The sequence below is a fragment of the Sus scrofa genome, chromosome 3 (genome assembly GCF_000003025.6).
Source record: "Sus scrofa isolate TJ Tabasco breed Duroc chromosome 3, Sscrofa11.1, whole genome shotgun sequence".
In the NCBI taxonomy this organism is placed as follows: Eukaryota; Metazoa; Chordata; class Mammalia; order Artiodactyla; family Suidae; genus Sus; species Sus scrofa.
In genome coordinates this window covers 94,501,890-94,522,729 of record NC_010445.4, presented here as the reverse complement: position 1 = coordinate 94,522,729, position 20,840 = coordinate 94,501,890, and the positions used below count along the sequence as shown (strand labels likewise).

The window sequence follows — 20,840 nt, the reverse complement described above, 5'->3', positions numbered from 1 at the left end:
TTTAATTGAACATTTTATATGATTCTATTTTCTTTCTTAGAATGTTTGTTCTTTTTATTTTAGTGTTTGCTCTAGAGTTTGCAGTATACATTTAGAGCTAATCCAAGTTCACTTTTAAATAATACTCTAATACGTCATGTGTAGTAAATACCTTATAATAACAAAATAATCCTACTTCTTCCATCCCACTCCCTGTATCACTGTTGGCATTTATTACATTTATACATTAGCATCTATTTTATTCACAGGATCTATAAGCATAATAATCAAAACATTGTTGCTCTTATTATTTAGAAAAATTGTTATCGGTTAGATCAATTAAGAATTTAAAAAATAAAAATAATAAAAAAAAAGAATTTAAAAAATAAAAGTGTCTGTTTTACCATCACTCATTCCTTCTGGGATGTCCTTTGTTTCTTTATGTAGATCTGAGTTTCTGTCCTATATCATTTTCCTTCTCTCTGAAGAGCTTTTAACATTTCTTGCAAGACAGGTCTGCTGGCACCAAATTACTTCAGTTTTGGTCTGTCTGCAAAAGTTTTTATTTCTCTTTCACTTTTTGGAGGAATTATTTCATAGGGTTCAGAATTCTACATTTTTTTCCCTCTCAGTGCGTTAAATATTTCACTCTACTCTTTTCCTGCTTGCATGAGAAGTCAAATGCAGTCCTTATCTTTGCTCATCTGTGGGTAAGGTGTTATTTCCTTCTGGCTTCTTTTCAGACTATTTTTCTTTGATTTTCTGAAACTTGTATATGGTAGATAGGCCTAGGTGTAGTTTGTTGTTGTTTTTGGTTTTTTGGTCATGTATGTCACGTGGTGTTCTCTGAGCTTCCTGGGTCTGTGGTGTGGTGTCTGACTTTAGTTTAAAGGCATTCTCAGTCATTTTTGCTTCGAATATTTTGGTTTTTTTGTCATGTATGTCATGTGGTGTTCTCTGAGCTTCCTGGGTCTGTGGTATGGTGTCTGACTTTAGTTTAAAGGCATTCTCAGTCATTTTTGCTTCGAATATTTTGGTTTTTTTGTCATGTATGTCACGTGTTCTCTGAGCTTCCTGGGTCTGTGGTGTGGTGTCTGACTTTAGTTTAAAGGCATTCTCAGTCATTTTTGCTTCAGATATTTCTTTCATTCATTTTAAAAAGTTCTTCCCTTTCTGGTACTCCCATAATACATATATTATACCTTTTGTAATTGTCCTACAGTTTTAGATATCCTGGTCCTTTTTTTTTTTTTTAGTCTTTTTTCCCCTTTGCTTTTCTGTTTTGGACGTTTCTATTGACATATCCTCAAGCTTAGAGATTCTTTGCTCATTTATACCCATTCCACCAGTGGGCCCACGAAAGGCCTCCTTCGTTTCTGTTGCAGGGCTTTTGATCTCTAGGATGTCCTTTTGATTCATTCTTAGAATTTCCGTCTTTATCCTTGTCCATCTCTCCTCACATCCTATCTTCTTTATTGATTAGAGCCCTTAGCATATTAATCATAGTTGTTTTAAATTCCTGGTCTGATTATTCCAACATCCCTGCCATGTCTGGGTCTGGTTCTGTTGTTTGCCCTATCTCTCCAAACTGTTTTTTGCCTTTTAATAGGCCATATATATATATATATATATTTTTTTTTTTTTTAATAATTGGACATGATGCATTGAATAAAAAAAGCTGCAGTAAATAGGCCGTTAGTAACATGATGCTAACGTGTAGGGGGAGGGGAAGCATTCTCTTATCCTATGATTTGGTCTCAGGCTTTCTGTGAGCCTGTGCCTCTGAACTACGAGCTTTACATGTGTTTCTCAGAGTCTCACCACCCCTTTAGCGGGACAGGATAACTAGGGCAGGCTGGAGTTAGCTTGGTTAGGATCTGATAAAACCACAGTAGTTTAGTCTCTCCAGTGAAATAATTTCTCCTGAGAGCAGGCCTTGTTGAGAACTTAGGGCTCTGGTGTATTTCAAAATACTTCTCCCCCTGTCAGAAGCGAAAGGGGACTTTTCTCCAATATTCACTGCGAGAATCTGTGAGAATCTGTTCGAACAGGTAGAGGTAAATCTCACAGAAATGGCGGGGGGGGGGGGTTCTATGAGGGGTCAGCCCGAGTCTCTGGCTCTCAGACTCGTCCACTCTGGGACCCCAGCAGTCTACCACTTTGAGGGCACCCTTCCCTACCCGGCACTGGTTTCCACAAAGGTTGCTGCTCAGGAGTTGCTGCTCTGCTGAGTTGTGACTCATGTGGAGGCCTGTCTGTCTCTCCCCTTTAGGGGCTAGGGCTTTGCCCTGTGACCTTACTTCTCCAGTGAGTCTTAAGAAGAGTTGTTGATTTTCCATTTTGTTCAGCTTTTTACTCATCAGGGCAGAGCAACAACTTCCAAGCTCCTTACGTGCTGGACTGGAAACCAAAACAGTTTATATCCTCACCTCTGATGTCCTGTACCAGGGAGAGCTCAGTGCTGTGGACAAAACAAAGACCTTTGTTCCTTTGACACTTGAGTTAGGATTTGAAAGGAGCCTTGGAGGTCTCTCCATTCAGCCTCCTGATTTTCAGATGAGCATCTCGGCAGGCTGCACTGGGGGCGTTCCTCTCCGGATGATAGTCCCGCATGTTGGCAGAGTCCTGGAGTGCCCTGTTTACAGGGGACCCATTTGGGTTCACCATCCAAATGCACTTTCTTCAGATGAGTCGATTACATCCTACACTCAGTGTTCTGCTCCCTCAAGGGGACTTTCAGTGGGATTTTTATCCATCCACAGTGGTGATCTCTGGACGGTGGTACCATGGTGGATAGTTTTAGTTCCGTGTGATGGGATGATGGATGGTTTTCTGGTCTTTCCGCCTATTCCAAACTCTAACAAACGAATATCATCAGAACAAAATAAGGTAACGTTTTAGGCCATGACCTTTTGGAAGCTTCTTCTCCGTGTCTCCTTACAGTCTGCAAGATGAACGTCCACCGGCGCTGCGAGACCAACGTGGCTCCCAACTGTGGCGTGGACGCCAGGGGCATCGCCAAAGTGCTGGCTGACCTGGGCGTCACTCCAGACAAAATCACCAACAGTGGCCAGAGGAGGAAAAAGGTAACTGGCTCTTTGGTGTTTCTGGGGCTCTTTGTGCGCTGGCACCTCTGTGTTGGCTTCCTGAGAGGCCCTTGGAGTGAAGTGCTAAGACTCCCGGGGGTGAGACACTGGACTCAAAACAGAATGTGCTTGAAGGAAAAAGAAAGAAAAAGAAAAAGCCAGGCAGGTAACACAAATGTCTCCTTCAGTTTCAGAAGTGAGGAAAAGCTAAGCAGCTCTCGAGTGTGTGTTTCTTAGGGCAGCAGCAGCTTTGAGATGAGAACTCTGGAATGCCCTCCAGAAAGAGCTCAACCTTAGGCAGGGAAATGGACTTATCTGCCTCCGGGATTGGCATGAAAGCAATGTCAGGGTTTGAACTTTGCCTCTGGTATTCCTGTAACGAGGATAAATGGATGAAGAGCTGGAAGCACATTCTTTGCTAAGGAGCAAGCCAAGAAGATTTGCGATAGTGCCGGCACTCAGCTGCCCCAGGACTATTGTTAATGCCTGGCGACGTGAAACATCTGGGCCTTTCTTTGGAGACCAAAGCCCTGTCGCTGTCCGTGTGACATTCTGCATGTCAGTAGGAAGACATCCATTTGCTAAAATGTTATTTTGGTAAGTCAGGGCCCACAGATGTAAACAGAGCTCAAGGCATCCGTAGCATTTTGTTTGAAGGCCCTTCTTAGCCTTGGCTCCCAGCCTAGAAAATGTAAGAGTCTCTGAAGGAGCAAGTTATGAGAAAATTGGAACCATGTTAACTGGGCAAGAAATCCTGGTGGGGGCGGGGAGGCCGTGTGGCCCTCGATGCCCGGGATCAGGCGCTCGTTACTGGAAAAGCGAGTCTGACTCTGGGCGCTTCTACAATCTGGATTCCGAAATGTCCTCCTTAAAATTTGCCCTGAGGTACCTTCTGAAGGAAGGGCTCTGTGTTTTCCCTCCTCATTTTAGAAGCTGCCTACATCTTTCCCCTGCTGCCTCGCAGAAGAGCCTTTCCCCTGGAACAGGAAAGTCTGGGTTTCCATCTCTTTAAACTTCTTCTTCTTTACCTTGCCAATCAACAAAGTTGTTCTTTCAAGGTTGTGGGGCGGGGGGGATTCTCTTCTCCTGGTTAACTCAGATTTTGTGCTTCGGGTGGCTCCTCTCTGCCCTGTCAGTCCCACTGGTGGAAATAGGGCTTCAGTCATTGACCCGAGGCCCTGGAATCGCAAGCAGGAGGTCAGCACCCAGGATGCTGGCGCCCTCCGCCCCCCAGGAGGCGGGTCAGACACCCCTTGATGACGAGGGTGAACACAGACATTTACGGGCTCGGCAGAGAGCCCTGATCAGGAGACGTGTTCCTTGGTCCTTGCTGGAAGTAAACTAAGACAGACTCTGTAGTAATTGTTATGAAACATTTCAAAGAAAACTCAGTGCCTACCTGCTCCCCTGTGTTTCCCTGGGCTAGGTTGGCAGTGGCCAGCCACCAGTGGTCTTTCTGGGATCCAGGAGAACCTGGTCATAGAAGCAAACATGGAAGAAAAACTCAAGAAGGAGCAGAGTAAAAGACTAAAGGACTCCCGTTCTGATACTTTTAATTGCTGTGATGCTGCTGAGGCAAAAGCTGGAAAAAGTCAAGTGAACCAAGTAGTAGCTCAAGTTCATACAACAGGATAGGAGACAAGTGTCCTTGGCCAGAAGCTAAGGAGGCTGCTTTGCAGGAGCGCCAGGCTTGCTGGTGGTTTGGGTCCCTTCACGTTGGCCCTTGCAAGGAGCCCATCATCGAGTGAGGACAGCTGGTGGATCAGAAGTTAAAGGGAGCAGAAGTTATTGTGGTCTGAGTCCAGACCCCTGACTTTAATGGAAACATAAAATGGATACACCAGCATCTGTGCCAGGAAATAGACATTACTGGGAGTGTCCTACAGAAGTTTGCCGATGGCCAGCACATATCAATACATCTAAAAATGTTTGTTTTTTTTTATTGTCTTTTTAGGGCCACACCCAAGGCATATGGAGGGTCCCAGGCTAGGGGTCTAATCGGAGCTTGTAGCTGCCGGCCTACGCCAGAGCCACAGCAACGCCAGATCCGAGCAGCATCTGCGACCTATACCACAGCTCACAGCAACACTGGATGTTTAACCACTGAGCAAGGCCAGGGATCGAACCCACAACCTCATAGTTTCTGGTCTGATTCATTAACCACTGAGCCACGACGGGAACTCCGACATCTGAAAATGTTTATTGAGATTCTATTATGTGTGTCACTCTGTGCAGGTCACCAGGGCAATACAAATCCCAGATGGGGGGCTTACCTTCCAGGAACCTGCAGTCTACCCGAGGGCCCCAAACTAAATCAGGCCGAACAAGATAATGAATAAATGCCAAGCAGCTGTTAGACACAACAGGTGTCAAGTTGCCGTGGACATGGTAACTTGCGTTGCCCGGGTCGGTAGGCAAGGGAGCTTTCATGGAAGGGGAAAGGTTGAGCTTTGCTTAGAAAAGGCAGTTGTACTGGGATTAAATAAAAATCAAGCTGGCGTCTCTTGTTTTCTTCCCTTTAGCTGGCAACTGAAGCCCTGGGTCTCTGGTGTCAAAATATCAGTTCAGCAAGTGCAACCGTGTGCAGGGGACTGCTGCGGCCCCTGGCATCTCTCTTGATGCTTTTGACCTCAGGGAGGTGCCCTGTGCTCCCTTCTGATGCCTCTCTCCCTCGTTGTTCCCTCCCTCTCTCTAGCTCCTTGCTGGTGCCGAGTCCCCGCAGCCTGCTTCCGGAAGCTCACCGTCAGAGGAAGATCGATCCAAGTCCGCACCCACCTCCCCTTGCGACCAGGGTGAGACCCTCAGATTTGCTTCTTTACCCCTGAGCTCTGTCCTTGGAGGGACCCAGGAGCCTGAGGCCTCTTCACCCAAGAACGTCCTTGTGAGCAGAAGCAATGTGCAGAGCAGCCTTGTGAGGTCTTCAGATGCCCTTGCCCTGCTGACTCATTAGCCAAGCTTTCACCCCACCAGACTTTGTCAAGGGGGAGGCCCTCTGTGGCTGTGCTGGCCCCAAACCCCTCCCAGGCAGGGTAAGACAGGGAGCGTGAGAGGCTGCGGTTCTCTCTTTTCTCTCGTCTCTTTCCCCGGTTGGTTCCACTCGTAGGAGGGGGCGAGGGGTGCAGCCCTGCTCTTCCCTCCCTGCCCAGTGTCTGCTCCCAGGCCTGGGAGCATCTCTCTGTTGAGTCGAACATCTGTCCTTCCGGACACTAATCATCACACCCTAAACCTGGGGAGTCCGGAGTCGGGGGAGGGGAGGGAGGACGTGTCCCATCCCAGGCCCCAGTGGGAGTGGGTGGGTAGGAAGGTGAAGCTGGCTGGCGAAGAGGTGCGGGGGGGAAGCCGGCTCTAGGCCTGACTCCCTTTAAAGCTCAGCTTCCCCGTCAGAATGTGCAAAGCCATCGGAGGTTTCTGACTCCTGCAGGCATCCGCGGAGGAGGGACTTGTGCTCTTAGGACCTTCCCCGCTGGTGACCAGAACCAGATCTCGCTGGGAGAGACGTTGGCATCTGCAGAGCAGGAATAATCATCAGTGACTCGGGACAGTAGAGCGCTGGATGTCCTGTAGCCACTTTGTCTTTATTACCCTGGCTTTAGGCTCACACCACCTCTCGGTCTGTTTCCCCTCCTGTCCCCAAGTCACGGGGTGGGAAGTGGAAGGCAGAGAGTTGAAAAGGGCTGTCCAAAGGTTGGGAACTAAGTCGGTGGTAAGGGTGAGACCGTGTCTACCCCCACCCCGGCCCTGGGAACCCACACGGAGCCTCCCTTGGAGGTTGTCACCGTAACCCAGCCCTTCTTAGCCAGGGGTCAAAAGACAGCTGCAGTAGGGGGAGGAGGGGTGCCCGTCCTGAGGTCACAAAATAATTGGTCTGGGTCCCTCTTCATGCTGCTCTGATGACCTTTCTGCATCTCTATAATTGGTTTCATTTCAAAAGAGAGTCGGCCCATCCCTGAGCAATCTGAGGGGACTCTGGGGCCTCCAAGCAAGTAGGTGCTCCTCGGAGGTCCCAGAGTATCAGATCAGCTTGGGTGTTTTTGTGTTTCCCTTTCTGAGGCTGACACGTCCTTTGAGAGCTTCAAAAAGACAGGGACATAGGGGGAAGAGATCCCAGGTAAGAGCGAGGTGACCAGCTTCCTAGGCTTGGCTTCTGCCTGTCATGCTGTCCAGCCCTGGCAGGACACTGTGCCTCAGGGCCTCTCTTTGTCTACAGTCAACGCAGGCGCCCATTCTCTCCAGAGGTCGTGAGCACAAATGGATGCAAAAGCCCTCTTAGCAAGACATGGTGTGATTGCAGGACAGAAAGAAGGCACAGCTCTTCTCTCTGTTGTAAGAACACACAGAAACATTTTCTCCAGGTTTTAACATCCCCAAGTATTCGAATTCTGTCTTCCAAATCCGTTCACTAACCTACCTGGGAAGTTAGCTGAGAGGTGCTACACGGAGGCTAAAGTTATCCTTAGTTAAGAGTAAGTGATGGAGGAGTTCCCGTCGTGTCTCAGTGATTAACGAACCCGACTAGGAACCATGAGGTAGCGGGTTTGATCCCTGGCCTTGCTCAGTGGGTTAAGGATCCACAGCGTTGCCATGAGATGTGGTGTAGGTTGCAGACGCGGCTCGGATCCAGGTTGCTGTGGCTCTGGCTTAGGCCGGTAGCTACGGCTCCGATTGGACCCCTAGCCTGGGAACCTCCATGTGCCATGGGTGTGGCCCTAGAAAAGAAAAAAAAAAGAGTAAGTGATGGGAAATGACAGAAATGGCATGGGCATATCTGTAGGCTCAGAAGCTGTCCTCCCCTCTCCCCCCAACCTCCGACACACCTCAGAGGAGCCAAACTCCACATCTAAGGAAGATCTCCAGATTCCTGGTGGGAGCTCACATGGGCCCCAGTCCTTCAGTAAAGAGGCTGAAGTTGTCTTTATGCCGAGCAGCACCTGGTCACTCACACCTGATGATTCCCAAGGGTTAATAGTCTGTGTTCCCCTCCTGTGATCCCAGTCATTCACGAGCATCTTTTAAAATTGGAGTATGCAAACAATAAGTAAATAAAGTTGGGTTATGCTTGAGATGCCCCGTTTCCCCATAGAGGAGCGCATGCCTTGGTGAACGTATAACTAACGATAAAGCGTCCTCAAATAGAAAAGGTCAAAGGGTCCTCCCGTGCTTTCATCCCCAGGTAATTCGGGTCCCACACTCTGGAGGGGCACAAGGCTGTGTCATAGTTGTGAAATTGTCCTGAGGAGTCCTGCCCCATCCGAGATAAATTTGCAGCATGCCGGTCTTGGGAAGTAGTTCCTTGGTTAATGATAAGCCCATTGCTCATTTTGTTAAATAACCTTGTGTAAGATGGGTATTGAGAGTAAACCCAGCCACAAGGCCAAGGAAAGTCCTTCAGAAGGCGAAGGCTTCTTGGTCCCGGCTATTGAAGTCAGGCCCTCACCAATAATTACCATGACGGTGGTCCTCCATGAGGCGTTGATCTAATTGTCAAAGGCAACTTGAAGGGTGCCTGTGGCCTTTGGGACTCCGCCTGATTCCAGAGAAGGCCGGGATCCCGGCACTACACCTGGAAGGATGGAACAGGCTCCTAGCCAAAGGGAGCTTTCGGAAAGGGGGCCTGGTCCCAGTGTGAGAGGAGGAACTGAAGAGGGTGGTTGGCGGGCACGTGTCCTTCTCCCCTTGGCACACGGAGACCCTGCTCTCTGTTAGGTGCCCATGAAAGTGTGCAGAGCAGATGAAGGAACGTAAAGGGAGGCCACGCTGGGTCTTGAGCTCTGAAGGACCAGAAAGAGGGTTTGAGAGCTCACGGGGGTGGTGGGGGAAACCTTCTGATTCTTGACTCCTCAGACACGGGAAGGGCCCGTGAGGTGTGTGCTCATACGATGTCTCGTCACCCTTGGCCCTAGAAATAAAAGAACTTGAGAACAACATCCGGAAGGCCTTGTCGTTCGACAACCGAGGGGAGGAGCACCGGGCGGCATCGTCCGCTGACGGCCAGCTGGCGAGCCCAGGCGAGAACGGGGACGTGCGGCAAGGTCAGGCCAAGCGCCTGGGCCTGGACGAGTTCAACTTCATCAAGGTGCTGGGCAAAGGCAGCTTCGGCAAGGTCTGTGGCGCACGGGGCTGGAACTGCGGGTTTGATCCGAGATGAGATGATGCCCATTTCAGCCTGGTCTGGTTCTGTTTGCCTTCCTTGATGAGCGGAAATGGCCTGAGGCCAAGCGGATGGGAGCCAGGGTCCTGCTGCGGATGAGCTGTGGGGCAGTAGTGTAGTCCATCCACCTCTCTGGGACTCCGGTCTTCTCATTGGTCAAGTGGGGATAGGCATCAGGGCAGAGAGCAGGTGAGAAAGCACTTGAACCATTTAAGTTGCTTTACATGTGCTTGGCATCCTGCTGTCAGTAATAGTCATGTCTTTATTCCCTTTCAAGATCCAGCTACAATTCTGGTTTTAATTCTTGGGAAATGAACTCTGGGATCTCTGCCCTCAGTGAACTCGGGGCTCTGAGGGAATCTTTGCATGTATTACTTGGGAAATTAAACATCATTTGACTGAAGTTTCTGGCACTAAGTGTCTTGTTTCTCCTCTGTCATGTGGCAAGAGAAGGAGAACGAGCGTCTCCTGTCTTGGACCAGGGCTGCTGCCCTTGGTACCATTCTCCCTACTTGACTCCCCCAAGACCAGCACAGTGGGGTGGAGTGGGTGCAGAGGGTGCTCACAAAGCATCCCTGCTGGTCAGCCAGCATTCTGAAGGTGGGGGTGAGATTGGAAAATAATCCCAGTTCACTTTAGGAAGAAGATGGAAGGGCAGAGAGCCTAGGAAACTGATGCACATTTTAGCTCTGGGAGTTCCCATCATGGCTCAGCAGAAACGCATCTGACCAGCATCCATGAGGATGCAGGGTCGATCCCTGGCCTCACTCAGTGGGTTAAGGATCCAGCGTTGCCATGAGCTGTGGTATAGGTCGCAGATGCGGCTCAGATCCTGCGTTTCTGTGGTGTAGGCCAGAGGCTACAGCTCTGGTTCGACCCTAGCCTGGGAACCTACATATGCCGTGGGTGCAGCCCTGAAAAAGACCCCCCCCCCAAAAAAAGTTTTAGCTCTGATCCCTGATGATTCCCTGCTTTCACAAAGCCATGCCTGAGGGTCAGTGGGAGTCGTCTTTCTAGGACCTCCAAGAGCAGAGCAGCAGTGCTCTGGGCCCCAGGTGCCTGGCTCTGAGAGCTCCCTGGGCTCACGTGCTCTCACCCCTCATGCACCCTGGGCTTTTTCTGGCTGAGCTTCAGACCTGCTCTGCTTCTCTCTGAAGGGAGAGGCTCTGTGAAGCCCCCAGGGTACCAGACCTGGTTTCCAGCCCATCTCCCCTGCCCCATCTGATCCTAAGATAGCCGTGGCAGGAAAGGATCTGGGGTTGGCAAAAGCTGAAGCAATCACATTCTTTGGGGACTGGTTAAATAAGAAGCAGACCCCAGTGGTCTGACAAGGCATGACTCTGGCACGTGAGCAGGACCTGGTTTAATTGTGAGTAAGATTCAAGGGGAAGGAAGCAGGCTCAGAGTTTCCAGGTTTCCATAGGGTGTAAGCAGGATGGGAGCTTGGATGACTCTGGAGCGTTTCGAATGTTTCTTTGGAAACATCAGAGTCAAAGTTTGAGCCAGTTTTAAAGAGTTTATATTATACGTGGGCGACAAAAGCTTTTCAGGTTAACATCCTGAGCACCGTCATTAAGCCTCTTGAGTGACTGCTCTTGAGCTCTGACGCCTGGAACACTGTACTTAGGAGCTATTTAATGGGAGAAAGTCGTGTCACATTTGTAGGGAAATGAGTGCAAGAATGTCAAATGATAGGAAAACTTTAAGAGAACTGAGTGTTAACCTGCGCTCTAGGGACAGAATCACATTCCCAGCTTTAAAGCTGTAGAAGAAACAATGCAGGTCAACAAAGATGGATTCAGCTACATACAGATGAAGCTCTTGTTCCATAGGAAAAAATAACGGAAAATCATAAAACGGCTTAGAAAAACATTTCCAGAAAGTAAAGTTGTAGTCTTTATATACCAATCGCATACACGTACATAAGGAAAACACTCCTATAAAACAGATAACTGACAGAGGAATCTGTGTGCACAAAAAAAAGTATAATTAGAAAACAAAGATTTTTACTTTCATTACAGATGAAATCAGCATCGAGGTAACATTTCATACCCAAGACACGAGCAAAAAAGCTTTTTGAGTGAAAGCCCCCAGTGCTGGTAAATTGCCATGAAACGAAAGCACTTCTGTATTGCTAGGGGTAGATTATAGCATGCCTCCTCCTTGAAAGTCAGGAAATGTGCAAAATACTTAACTCTAAAATCTACTTCTAAGACTTTTCATTTTAAGGATATGATTGAACAGAAAAAATTATACAGAGAAACACTTGATCCAATTTATATAACACTTAATAATCAGATGTAACTCAAGTTTCTAATATGAGGTAAAATGGTTAAATTGTTATCAATTTACTTGAATTGAGTATTGGCAACCATCTAATGATGGAGACCATATAGAAAAATACTTATGAAGTAATGTTCAGTTAAAAAAAATCTATATTTGCTGCCCTCTAATTGCAAGTAGGACAAATTAAACATATGAATAATTTTTTAACAGATGCGCACTGGACTTTTTTTTTTGGCCTGGACACTGTGTTAGAGATTAAAAAGATAGCTGTATTAGGGTGGGTAGTCTTTCTTAACATTTTAAAATTCTATTTTACTGTTTAAAATGAAAAAAGGGCGTTTTTAAAGCCTTTGTTATTGACCCTTTTTTTGATTCCCTGTATGTGGAGACTTACGGGGCTGGTTTTGGTTGATTACAGGTCATGTTGGCAGAGCTCAAAGGCAAAGATGAAGTGTATGCTGTGAAGGTCCTGAAGAAGGACGTCATCCTTCAGGATGATGACGTGGACTGCACGATGACAGAGAAGAGGATTTTGGCTCTGGCACGGAAACATCCGTACCTAACCCAACTTTATTGCTGCTTCCAGACCAAGGTATGTTTCGGAAGAAGCTTGTGGGCCGCCATCTTGTGGTGGTGCTCTCGGATGCTGGGGTATTTTGACTGTCAGATAAAAAAATCAATCATAGATCCCCTCCATTCTTTTCTCCAAGACTGTGCAAAGTGGAATGCAGTTTGCCTACCCTTGAAAAGATCAGGGTGTATTTGAACAGCATTCTCTCTTTTAAGGGCAAGGGATTTTCCCTTCAAGGTTGTGCTTGTGAAGGGATGAGAGGGTGATAGGAGTCTTTGCAATCGTAGCTGGACAAAGCTAAATGACTGACTTAACCCCGGTGTTTGCTCCTTGGAGAAAACAACAGGCGTGGTTAGTCCTTGCTCTGCTCCTAACTTTCTGCCACTAGGCAAATCACTTAAGTTCTTTGTTGCCTTCAGATCAAACGAGAAAAGAGCAAAGGCCACTCAAACCACATCTAACTGGTATAATGTCATATGAGGTAAAGGACATAGGTGCTGAAAATGCCATTGGGAAACACAAGTTTAAGTTATCATTTTAAATACTGTGTAGGTGCCTGGGGCCCAGAAGGTGGCAGTAAAGAGACGAAAATAATCTGTAAGTACATTATGGAGTCTGACCGAAGAGTATCATTAATTTGTTACTTGCTCTTAGTGAAGAAGAGAAATGCTAGCATTCTCCATGAAACTCTTCTTTTATGACCCCTTTTTGGGGAAAAAAAAAATAAGTGAAAGTCTTTGAGGGAGCCTTACAGACTTGTAGCCCTTGGCTTCTTGAGAAAGCAAAGGCAACCAACTGCACCTGGAGCCCAGGCCATGAAGGGGGCCATCTTGGGCAGCTGCTGCTTTGCTCTTTGACATGTGCTCATCCCACCATGTCATTGCGAATACCAGTCTTTCCACTTAGAATTCCACAGTCACTCATTTGGACATTTGGCAACTTGTAATTTATTTTACTGAATCCTTTCCATGTGCCCAGTGTGGTGCCAGGTGCTAGAGATACAGCGGTGAGCAAGGCCTACCTAAGGGAAGAACAGTCTCTTTAGGACACTGTTTCTAAAGGGTATTCCTCAGAACTTTCTTCACTCGAGAGACTCTGAAGAATAAAAGACTGTGGCCCTGAGTTTGGGACACTGCCATCTTGGCCGATCTTGGAATGTCCCAACATGCATTGGTTTATCAAATTCCCTTCGGAGAACTGCAATAGAAAAAATATGTATATTACCTTTGTTTAATCTACCGCTTCCCAATGATTTCATCCCAAGCTTCATTTCACCATCACTGCCTGTTCCACACTGAGAAACACTGAGGTATTGGAATTTTTCCTCTTTGATCTCTCAGGAGGATAAGAAATATCGCCTGCAAACCTGAAAACCCCTTTTCTGGACCAGTATAGGACATGTTAGCTATCCTTATTTTGGATGTGTGTTAAGTCATGCCTGATATTTGTGGGTCTCTGTGTGTGTGCGAGCGAGCACACGTGTGTGTGTGTGTACACGTGCAGAGCGCAATGTGATAATAGAGGATCAATCATGAGGTCAGCTTTCCACTTTTTTCCACTTGAGCATAATTCTCACTTAATTAGAAACGTATCCAAATCTCTCCATCTTCCATGGTGCCTGTAAGAGGACGTCCCACCTGGTAGGTGGTCACTGTCAGAGCCGGAGGGTTAGACAATTTTTTAAAGAAATTCTCTCTTCTATCCTTCTTTTGGCACCAGTGAGAAAATCAGATTTCAGAGAAGTAAACGGCTTGTGCCCACAGACAGTGAGTGCATAGTGGCCAAGGTAAACTTACTGTCTCCTCTCTGGGACTCCCCGAGCAGTGGGGTCTCGCTCGGCTAGCACCTTGCTCCTCACGCCTGCCCCAGCACCGCGTCCCCTGCCTGGGGCAGGTGAGCCATCTCGTTCACCACCTGAGCTGGTTTCCTAGGCATGGACCACACTAGCTTCCTTTCTTTGGACGCATTGCCAAGAGGTCCGATGTCCCAGGAGAGGTCCCGTCTAGTTGTAGGGACCTGGTGACCCCCTGTACATGGTGGGCCCAGGAGCCACAGTGGTGGGTCAGTGTCCCGTGGTCCTGGTGAATGAGTGAGGGGGCAGGGGTGATGTCTAAAGTGTCAGGGTGTTCCCTTCTGAGAGTCCAGAATGTCAAGGCCAAGGGTCCTCCCTGTGTGGCTGCTCCTGGGGCCCCAAAGGACATCGAAGGACACCTGGGGAGAATGGTGACCATACTAACATGGAGATGGGCATCTGGGTGGCCAGAGGGTGAGCTTGGGGAGAGAAGGGACTTTCAGAGATTTACTAACGTTTTGCTAGCCCGGGGTCAGGTAGCACAGTGGCAGGAGCGACTCAGGCACTGCCATTACCCAGTAGCTCATGGCACACTTCCCTTTACATGACACCGTGTGGGCATCTGGTGTCTCGAAAGCAACTCGTACTTTAACTTCACTGAAGGACCTTAGCTTACGAGCGAAAGGAGTCATCACAAACCCCCAGATTCACTGTCAGAAAATGTGACTGTTCTTGTGACAGCCGACCATCATGGTTTTGCAGACGAGCTGCTGTGTGCCTGACTCTGAGGTCGGTGCTGGGTGTGGAGTCAGCAGCCACAGGGAAGGTGGTTCTCAAGTGTGTGGAGTTGACTTGTTAAAGGGGGTGGGCAGGGGCTAGACTGACTTCCACAGCAAACAGCCTTGAGTGGTTTCACTGCCCCGGCAGGCGGAGGTGTTCAAACCAGGAGGACCCAGAGGGGGGGTGCTCTTTCGACACCGGAAGTGGGGAAAGAGCTCCATCCAGGCTGTGCAGAGTGAGGAGAACCGGGGCAGGATTTGAGCGGGAATGGGAGCCGAGGTCAGTGGCCATTGTTCAGGCCTGCTTTAGTGTCCCTTTTCCTGAAACGAAAGGACAGGTTTCCTGAGCCACCGTAAACCTGGTTTCGACTAAGACTCTCCTACGTGATTAAGGAACACAAGACGACCCCCCCACCCCCCCCCGCAATCCTATGAAGGTTTCTTTCATTCTCATTTAATTATGACACAGAGGGCAGCAATAATGTTAAATCAGGTGTAATTGTTTGTAGGTGATCCTTTATTGTTCAGAATGAAGGAAGAAACAGCCCCTGTGGAAGCATTCCTTTAGAAGTTCTGAGCGATTGCCCATGGCTTCAGGCCATGCACTACACAGATTGCTTGATGGGACCTAGGAGCGTGTGAGGCCCCGGGTCTGGTATGGTGACCAACGGCAAGGATTGTGTAAGTCCGCTGGCGCCAGTCGTGACGTCAGGTCATGAGTTAGGTCTGGTCACCACAGCCCACTGAACGACCAAGTTATCGTTAAAGAATGATGTGGCCTTTCCTCTGCCAAGCCCACCTGCCCTTGGTTCTTGCACTCGGCTCCTTTGTCCTGGGATCTAGAAGGGGGGGTAAAAAACAGATGAAACAGCTTTCCAGTGCCCATGAGAAAAGGCAGAAAGCCCCCCCCCCCGCCCATTAAGCCAGTAACTTCAGTTTTAATCCAATTCACACCAGTGTATTTGACTTGAGTCCCCACTATGCTGCGTGCGTGCTCTTTGGGGTGCTAGAATTGCCTGAAACAACCAGAGAAAGCTACAAAGCTGTATTTAACTAAATAGCAAACATATGGTGTGAAAAGGGGAGCAGGGACTTCCAAGACGAGCTGAGATGGAGTAGGCTTATTTCTCTCACGTCCTCCTCCTCACAACTAACATACCTTTGGCATGATTCTTATTTTATAAAGGTATTATGCCCATCAAGACGGACAGAGCCATAAAGAATTAGAGATGGGTATCTGTTAAGATGGATGAGAAACTGCACTTTTCGTGTTTTAAACTACCAGAGGACTTTGAAATGGATGATGTTAAATGTTAAAAAGAAAAATGAAGAAGTGAGTTCTCACTGTGGCTCAGCAGGTTAAGAACCCAATAGGGGGTTCCTGGTATGGCTCAGTGGGTTAAGAACATGACTAGTCTCCATGAGGATACAGGTTTGATCCCTGGCCTTGCTCAGTGGGTTAAGGATCCAGCGTTGCTGCAAGCCATGGCATAGGTCACAGCTGCGGCTTGGATTCTGTGTTGCTGTGTGTAGGATGGCAGCTGCAACTCTGATTTCACCCCTAGCCCAGGAACTTCCATATGCTGCAGTTGTAGCCATAAAAAGAAAAAAAAGAAAAAAAAAAAAAAAAAAGGAGGGAGGGAGTGGAGGAGAGAGAGAAAGGGCCTGTGATTAGTTCAATGAAGGCACAATGTGTTGGACATCTGTAATATGCTAGACACTGCTAGATTCTGGGGCTACAACGTTCAAAACATACTAACTCTGAAGGCATGGAAATTGCTATTTAGTGGGGAGACAGGCATGCAAAGAGTGATATTCTATAGCATGGTAACTCTTCTAAGGGAGCCCTTTAAGTGATTCATTTTAAGCTCTGCAGAAGGCAGTTTGGGAAGGCTTCCTGGAAGAGGTGACACCTAACTTGGACCTTGAAGCATGGATAGCGTTTGGAAGAAGAGAAAGACAAAGAGATGCCGATGAAGCCAAGAACTTACCCCCAGATCTCATTTTCAGTATTATTTTTCCAATACCAGAACTCCCACTTCAGTCCGTGTCCTGCTTCTTTCAGGGAAAGGTCAATGGCTAACCCCCATCAGGGAAGTAGAGGCAGAAAGGGAGGCTATTTGGAAAACTAGAAGGAAACCCCTGCATCGGCAAGATCAAGTGTTGACTGGTAGAAAAGGGAAGGTAATACCAGCCCTGGCTTCTTTGGGTGAGGCCCTCAGCTGGGCTCTCAAAGTGATGGCTGCTCCATGGCAGGGCTTGGGAGGAAGAGTGACTTCAAGAATTGCCTCTTCTGGCCTCCCACTCAGCCCGGGACGGCTGGGGATGGGAGAGCCACTGAGTGGTAGGTTGGTTTTCACCCTTGTTTTTGTAGTTAGAGCAAATAAAGCTCTCAGACATCTGGGGCTGCTGCGCATGACCCCATTGTGAAATCATCCCTTCCAGCCGGATCCCGCAAAACCGGACTGGAATAATTTCACCCATGATTTTTCCTCTTTAAAAATGTCTCTACCTAATTGTCCCCATCCCCCAGCCTTTGGCATTTCCTGCCAGGCCTGGGAAGCCAGCTCCTGGAGGGCTTGGCCTGTGCAAGTTGCCTGGAGGGAAACAGAGGGTGAACTAGAGAATCTGCCTCAGCCAACCTCCCTTGCTGCCCTGGGGGAAATGCAGGATGGGAAAATCCTTAAAAAGCAACTGGAGACGTTTTTCAAATGAGTTTTACTAAGCCGAGTGAGCAGGGGGTGAGAACAGCTGGGAAGGAGTGTTGACAATGCAAGGGGGTGGATGGTAGGCTCAAGGAACTCGGATAGTTTTTCTGACCATCAATTCTGAGGAATAGCACATGCACAAGCAAAAACAGAGCAAAAATTAGTCCATTGGTGTATTTTTTTTTTAAAGAGATGACTATATCAAATTAAATCTAAAAGAGCTTGAGAAGGAAAGATGTGTCTCCTACTAGAATGCACCATCTGAGGCAGCGTGGTGTCGGGGGCTTGGAGGGGCTTGGACTGGATTTGGTGAGTGTCTCATGAGAATAGATTGAGGCGTCCAACACCCGGTGGTGGTTTGTGGGTCAGGCAGCACCTGGGAGTAAACATGCTGGCCAACAAAACATTTCAAAGCCAGAAAGCCAACATAACAATTTTTTTTTTGTTTGTTTGTTTTTTTTTTTTTTTGGTCTTTTTAAGGCCGCACTCATGGCCCATGGAGATTCCCAGGCTAGAGGTTGAACTGGAGCCGCAGCCACTGGCCTGCACCTCAGCCACAGTAACTCAGGATCTGAGCTGCATCTGTGACCTACACCACAGCTCACGGCAATTGCTGGATCCTTAACTCACTGAGCGGGGCCAGGGATTGAACCTGTGACTTCATGGATGCTAGTCAGATTTGTTTCTGATGAACCACAATGGGAACTCCCCAACGTAATTTTTAAGAGATTTCAGTGCAGTGAGGCCTGTGGTAGAAGGTGCAGGCTTAGCTTTGGCAGGATCAATTGGCCAAGTGATCAGACTCCAGCAAACTCCACCTGCTGGCTTCTGAAGCCTGTCCTGCCCTAGAGCAGGCTGGTCAACAGTGTCTTTTTTTTTTTTTTTTTTTTTTTTTGGCTTTTTAGGGCCGCACCCTCGGCATATGGAGATTCCCAGGCTAGGGGTCCAATCGGACCTACAGCTGCTGGCCTGTGCCAGAGCTATAGCAACATTAGATCTGAGCCGCATCTGCGATCTCCACCACAGTTCACAGCAATGCTGAGATGCTTAACCCACTGAGCGAGGCCAGGGATCAAACCTGCAACCTCATAGTTCCTAGTCGATCCGTTTCTGCTGCGCCACGATGGGAACTCCTACAGTGCCATTTCTTTTCATCTGCCAACGAAGGCATCTTGTCTTCCGTGAGGGCCTGCAGTGTGCAAATCACCCCCAGGCATTCCAAGATGATTATTATAGGGCCTCTGTCAAAGTAGTGGGGTTAAAATCACTCTTCACTTGAAGAGGGATGATGTAGATTGAGACAGAGGGAGGGAGAGCAAATGAGTGTGTGTGGGGGGTGGGGTGGGGTGTGCCTCTGTGCAGACAGACCGGGGTGCCCAATCCAATCAAAGGAGATCACAGTTTTCATAATCAAGCAGGCTTCCTGGAGGAGGAGAAATCAGGTCTAGAGGCTTAACAGGATGCACTCCGCATAATGAAAGAAGAGGGTGCAGAGTTAATTACCGCTCCCAGCCGCCTGCCCAGGGCAGCAGAGCTGTATATGTGTGTCACATCTTCTTTATCCATGGATGGACATTTAGGTCGTTTGCATATCTTGGCTATTGTAAAAAATGCTGTAATGAATATGGGGTGCATACAGCTTTTCAAATTAGTGTTGTCATATTCTTTGGACAACCATCCTGTTTTTATAGACATAAGGGATGCGTGTGTGTGTGTGTTGGCTCTTAATCTGAGAAGCTGCCTCGGGTAATTTTTGCCTCCAAGAAAACTTTGCATTTGAACAGGACAGTTACATTTACAGATGCCTTCATGGACATCAGCCATCCCGCCCCACCCATCCTAATGATGTTTCTGTGAGACAGGTAAGGTCACTGCCTTTTACGGATTAGGGAAGTGAGGTCCAGAAAGGTCTTACACCTTGTCTGTCATAGAACCTGGCTTAGAATCGAGGTGTCCTAATGCCCCTTATTGTTCCTGTGCTCTGTTTCCAACTCCTCCCTTCTGTCCAATTTCTCTAATATTCTCACCTCCACACCCCCTCTCCCCAGTCCCCATTTGCTGTGACACACATGAGAAAGGGTCTGAGGGTGGCAGCTCTGTTTTCCTTGGACTCAGTGAGGTTGGAATTCAAAAAAAGTTAATGCCAGAGTTCCCAACGTGGCGCAGTGGTTAACGAATCTGACTAGGAACTTTGAGGTTTGGGGTTCGATCCCTGGCCTTGCTCAGGGGGTTAAGGATCCGGCGTTGCCATGAGCTGTGGTGTAGGTTACAGATTTGGCTTGGATCCCCCGTTGCTGTGGCTTTGGCGCAGGCCGGCGGCTATAGCTCTGATTAGACCCCTAGCCTGGGAACCTCCATATGCTGAGGGAAGGGGCCCTAGAAAAGGCAAAAAGACAAAACAAAAACAAAAACAAAAGCAAAAAAAGTTAATGCCTGTCAAGCCGGTGAGAGTAGCAGGACCTTTCAGCCTGTTTCTGGAAATGTTTCTGTTTTTTGAAAATGCAAGAGAGGAGAGAGGGATTGTGTCCACAGTGGGCTGGGATGGGACGAGGCCCTAACACCTGTCCATTCAGCCATTGTTTATTGAGCATCTACTGTGTACCATGCCCTGGGCATCATGGGCACTGTGCTACCGCTGAACTCATTGCTGTGTTCTCCTTCAGAAACTGTTGGCCTTGGCTTTTAAAAAATAGTGTAAATAGGAGTTCCTGCCATGGCACAATGGGTTAATAACCTGACTGCTGTGGTTCAGGTCACTGCAGAGGCATGGGTTCCATCCTCAGCCCGGCGCAGTAGGTTAAAGGATCCAGCATTGCCACAGTTGCAGTGTAGGTCGCAGCTCTTGCTCAGATTCAGTCCCTGGCCTGGAAACTTCCATATGCCATGGGTGCAGCCATAAAAAAAAAAAAAATGTAGTATCAATTAATTTTTATCGCAAAGAATGTTAATTGTAGAAAACTTGAAATATTCAGAAAAGGACAAAAAGAATTATTCTAATGAATACTACTAACAATTTGATGTGTATATTTCCAGTTTAAAAATACCTATCCAGGTGTCCCACTGTGTGGTGCAGCAGAAATGAATCCGACTAGTATCCATGAGGATGCGGGTTCAATCCCTGGACGGGGATCCAGTGTTGCCGTGAGCTATGGTGTAAGCTGGCAGCTGCAACTCTGATTCGACCTGTAGCCTGGGAACTTCCATATGCCACAGGTGCAGGCTTAAAAAGCAAAAAACAAACCTATCTATCTATACGTATATACTTTTGGCATCATACTTAAACTGTTTCTAAATGATGTAACTATTTCTGCTGTCACTAAATATTCTTTAACCAAATGATTTTTAAGGTTCTCAGTATCCAAGGGCCTCTGGTAGAGAAATCCTGAGTTGGGGTTGCAGGTCAGCCATGAGTGCTTCGCTTCCCATGAAGCTCATGTTATGTTAGCAGTAAGTGAACCAGAAGGCACTGCCCAGTGTTGCCCAGAGATAGC

General features: G+C 47.9%; 1 protein-coding gene across 4 annotated transcripts in view; it reads left to right on the top strand.

The window, feature by feature from the left end:
• Window positions 1-20,840, top strand: part of PRKCE (protein kinase C epsilon) — a 513,273-nt gene that overhangs the window by 341,820 nt on the left and 150,613 nt on the right. For all 4 annotated transcript variants that reach the window (XM_021088295.1, XM_021088294.1, XM_021088296.1 and 1 more), the window contains 4 exons: window positions 2,923-3,065; window positions 5,761-5,857; window positions 8,966-9,165; window positions 11,918-12,091. In XM_021088295.1, coding sequence (XP_020943954.1) covers window positions 2,923-3,065; window positions 5,761-5,857; window positions 8,966-9,165; window positions 11,918-12,091 — 614 coding nt within the window. The remainder of the gene's footprint in view (window positions 1-2,922; window positions 3,066-5,760; window positions 5,858-8,965; window positions 9,166-11,917; window positions 12,092-20,840) is intronic.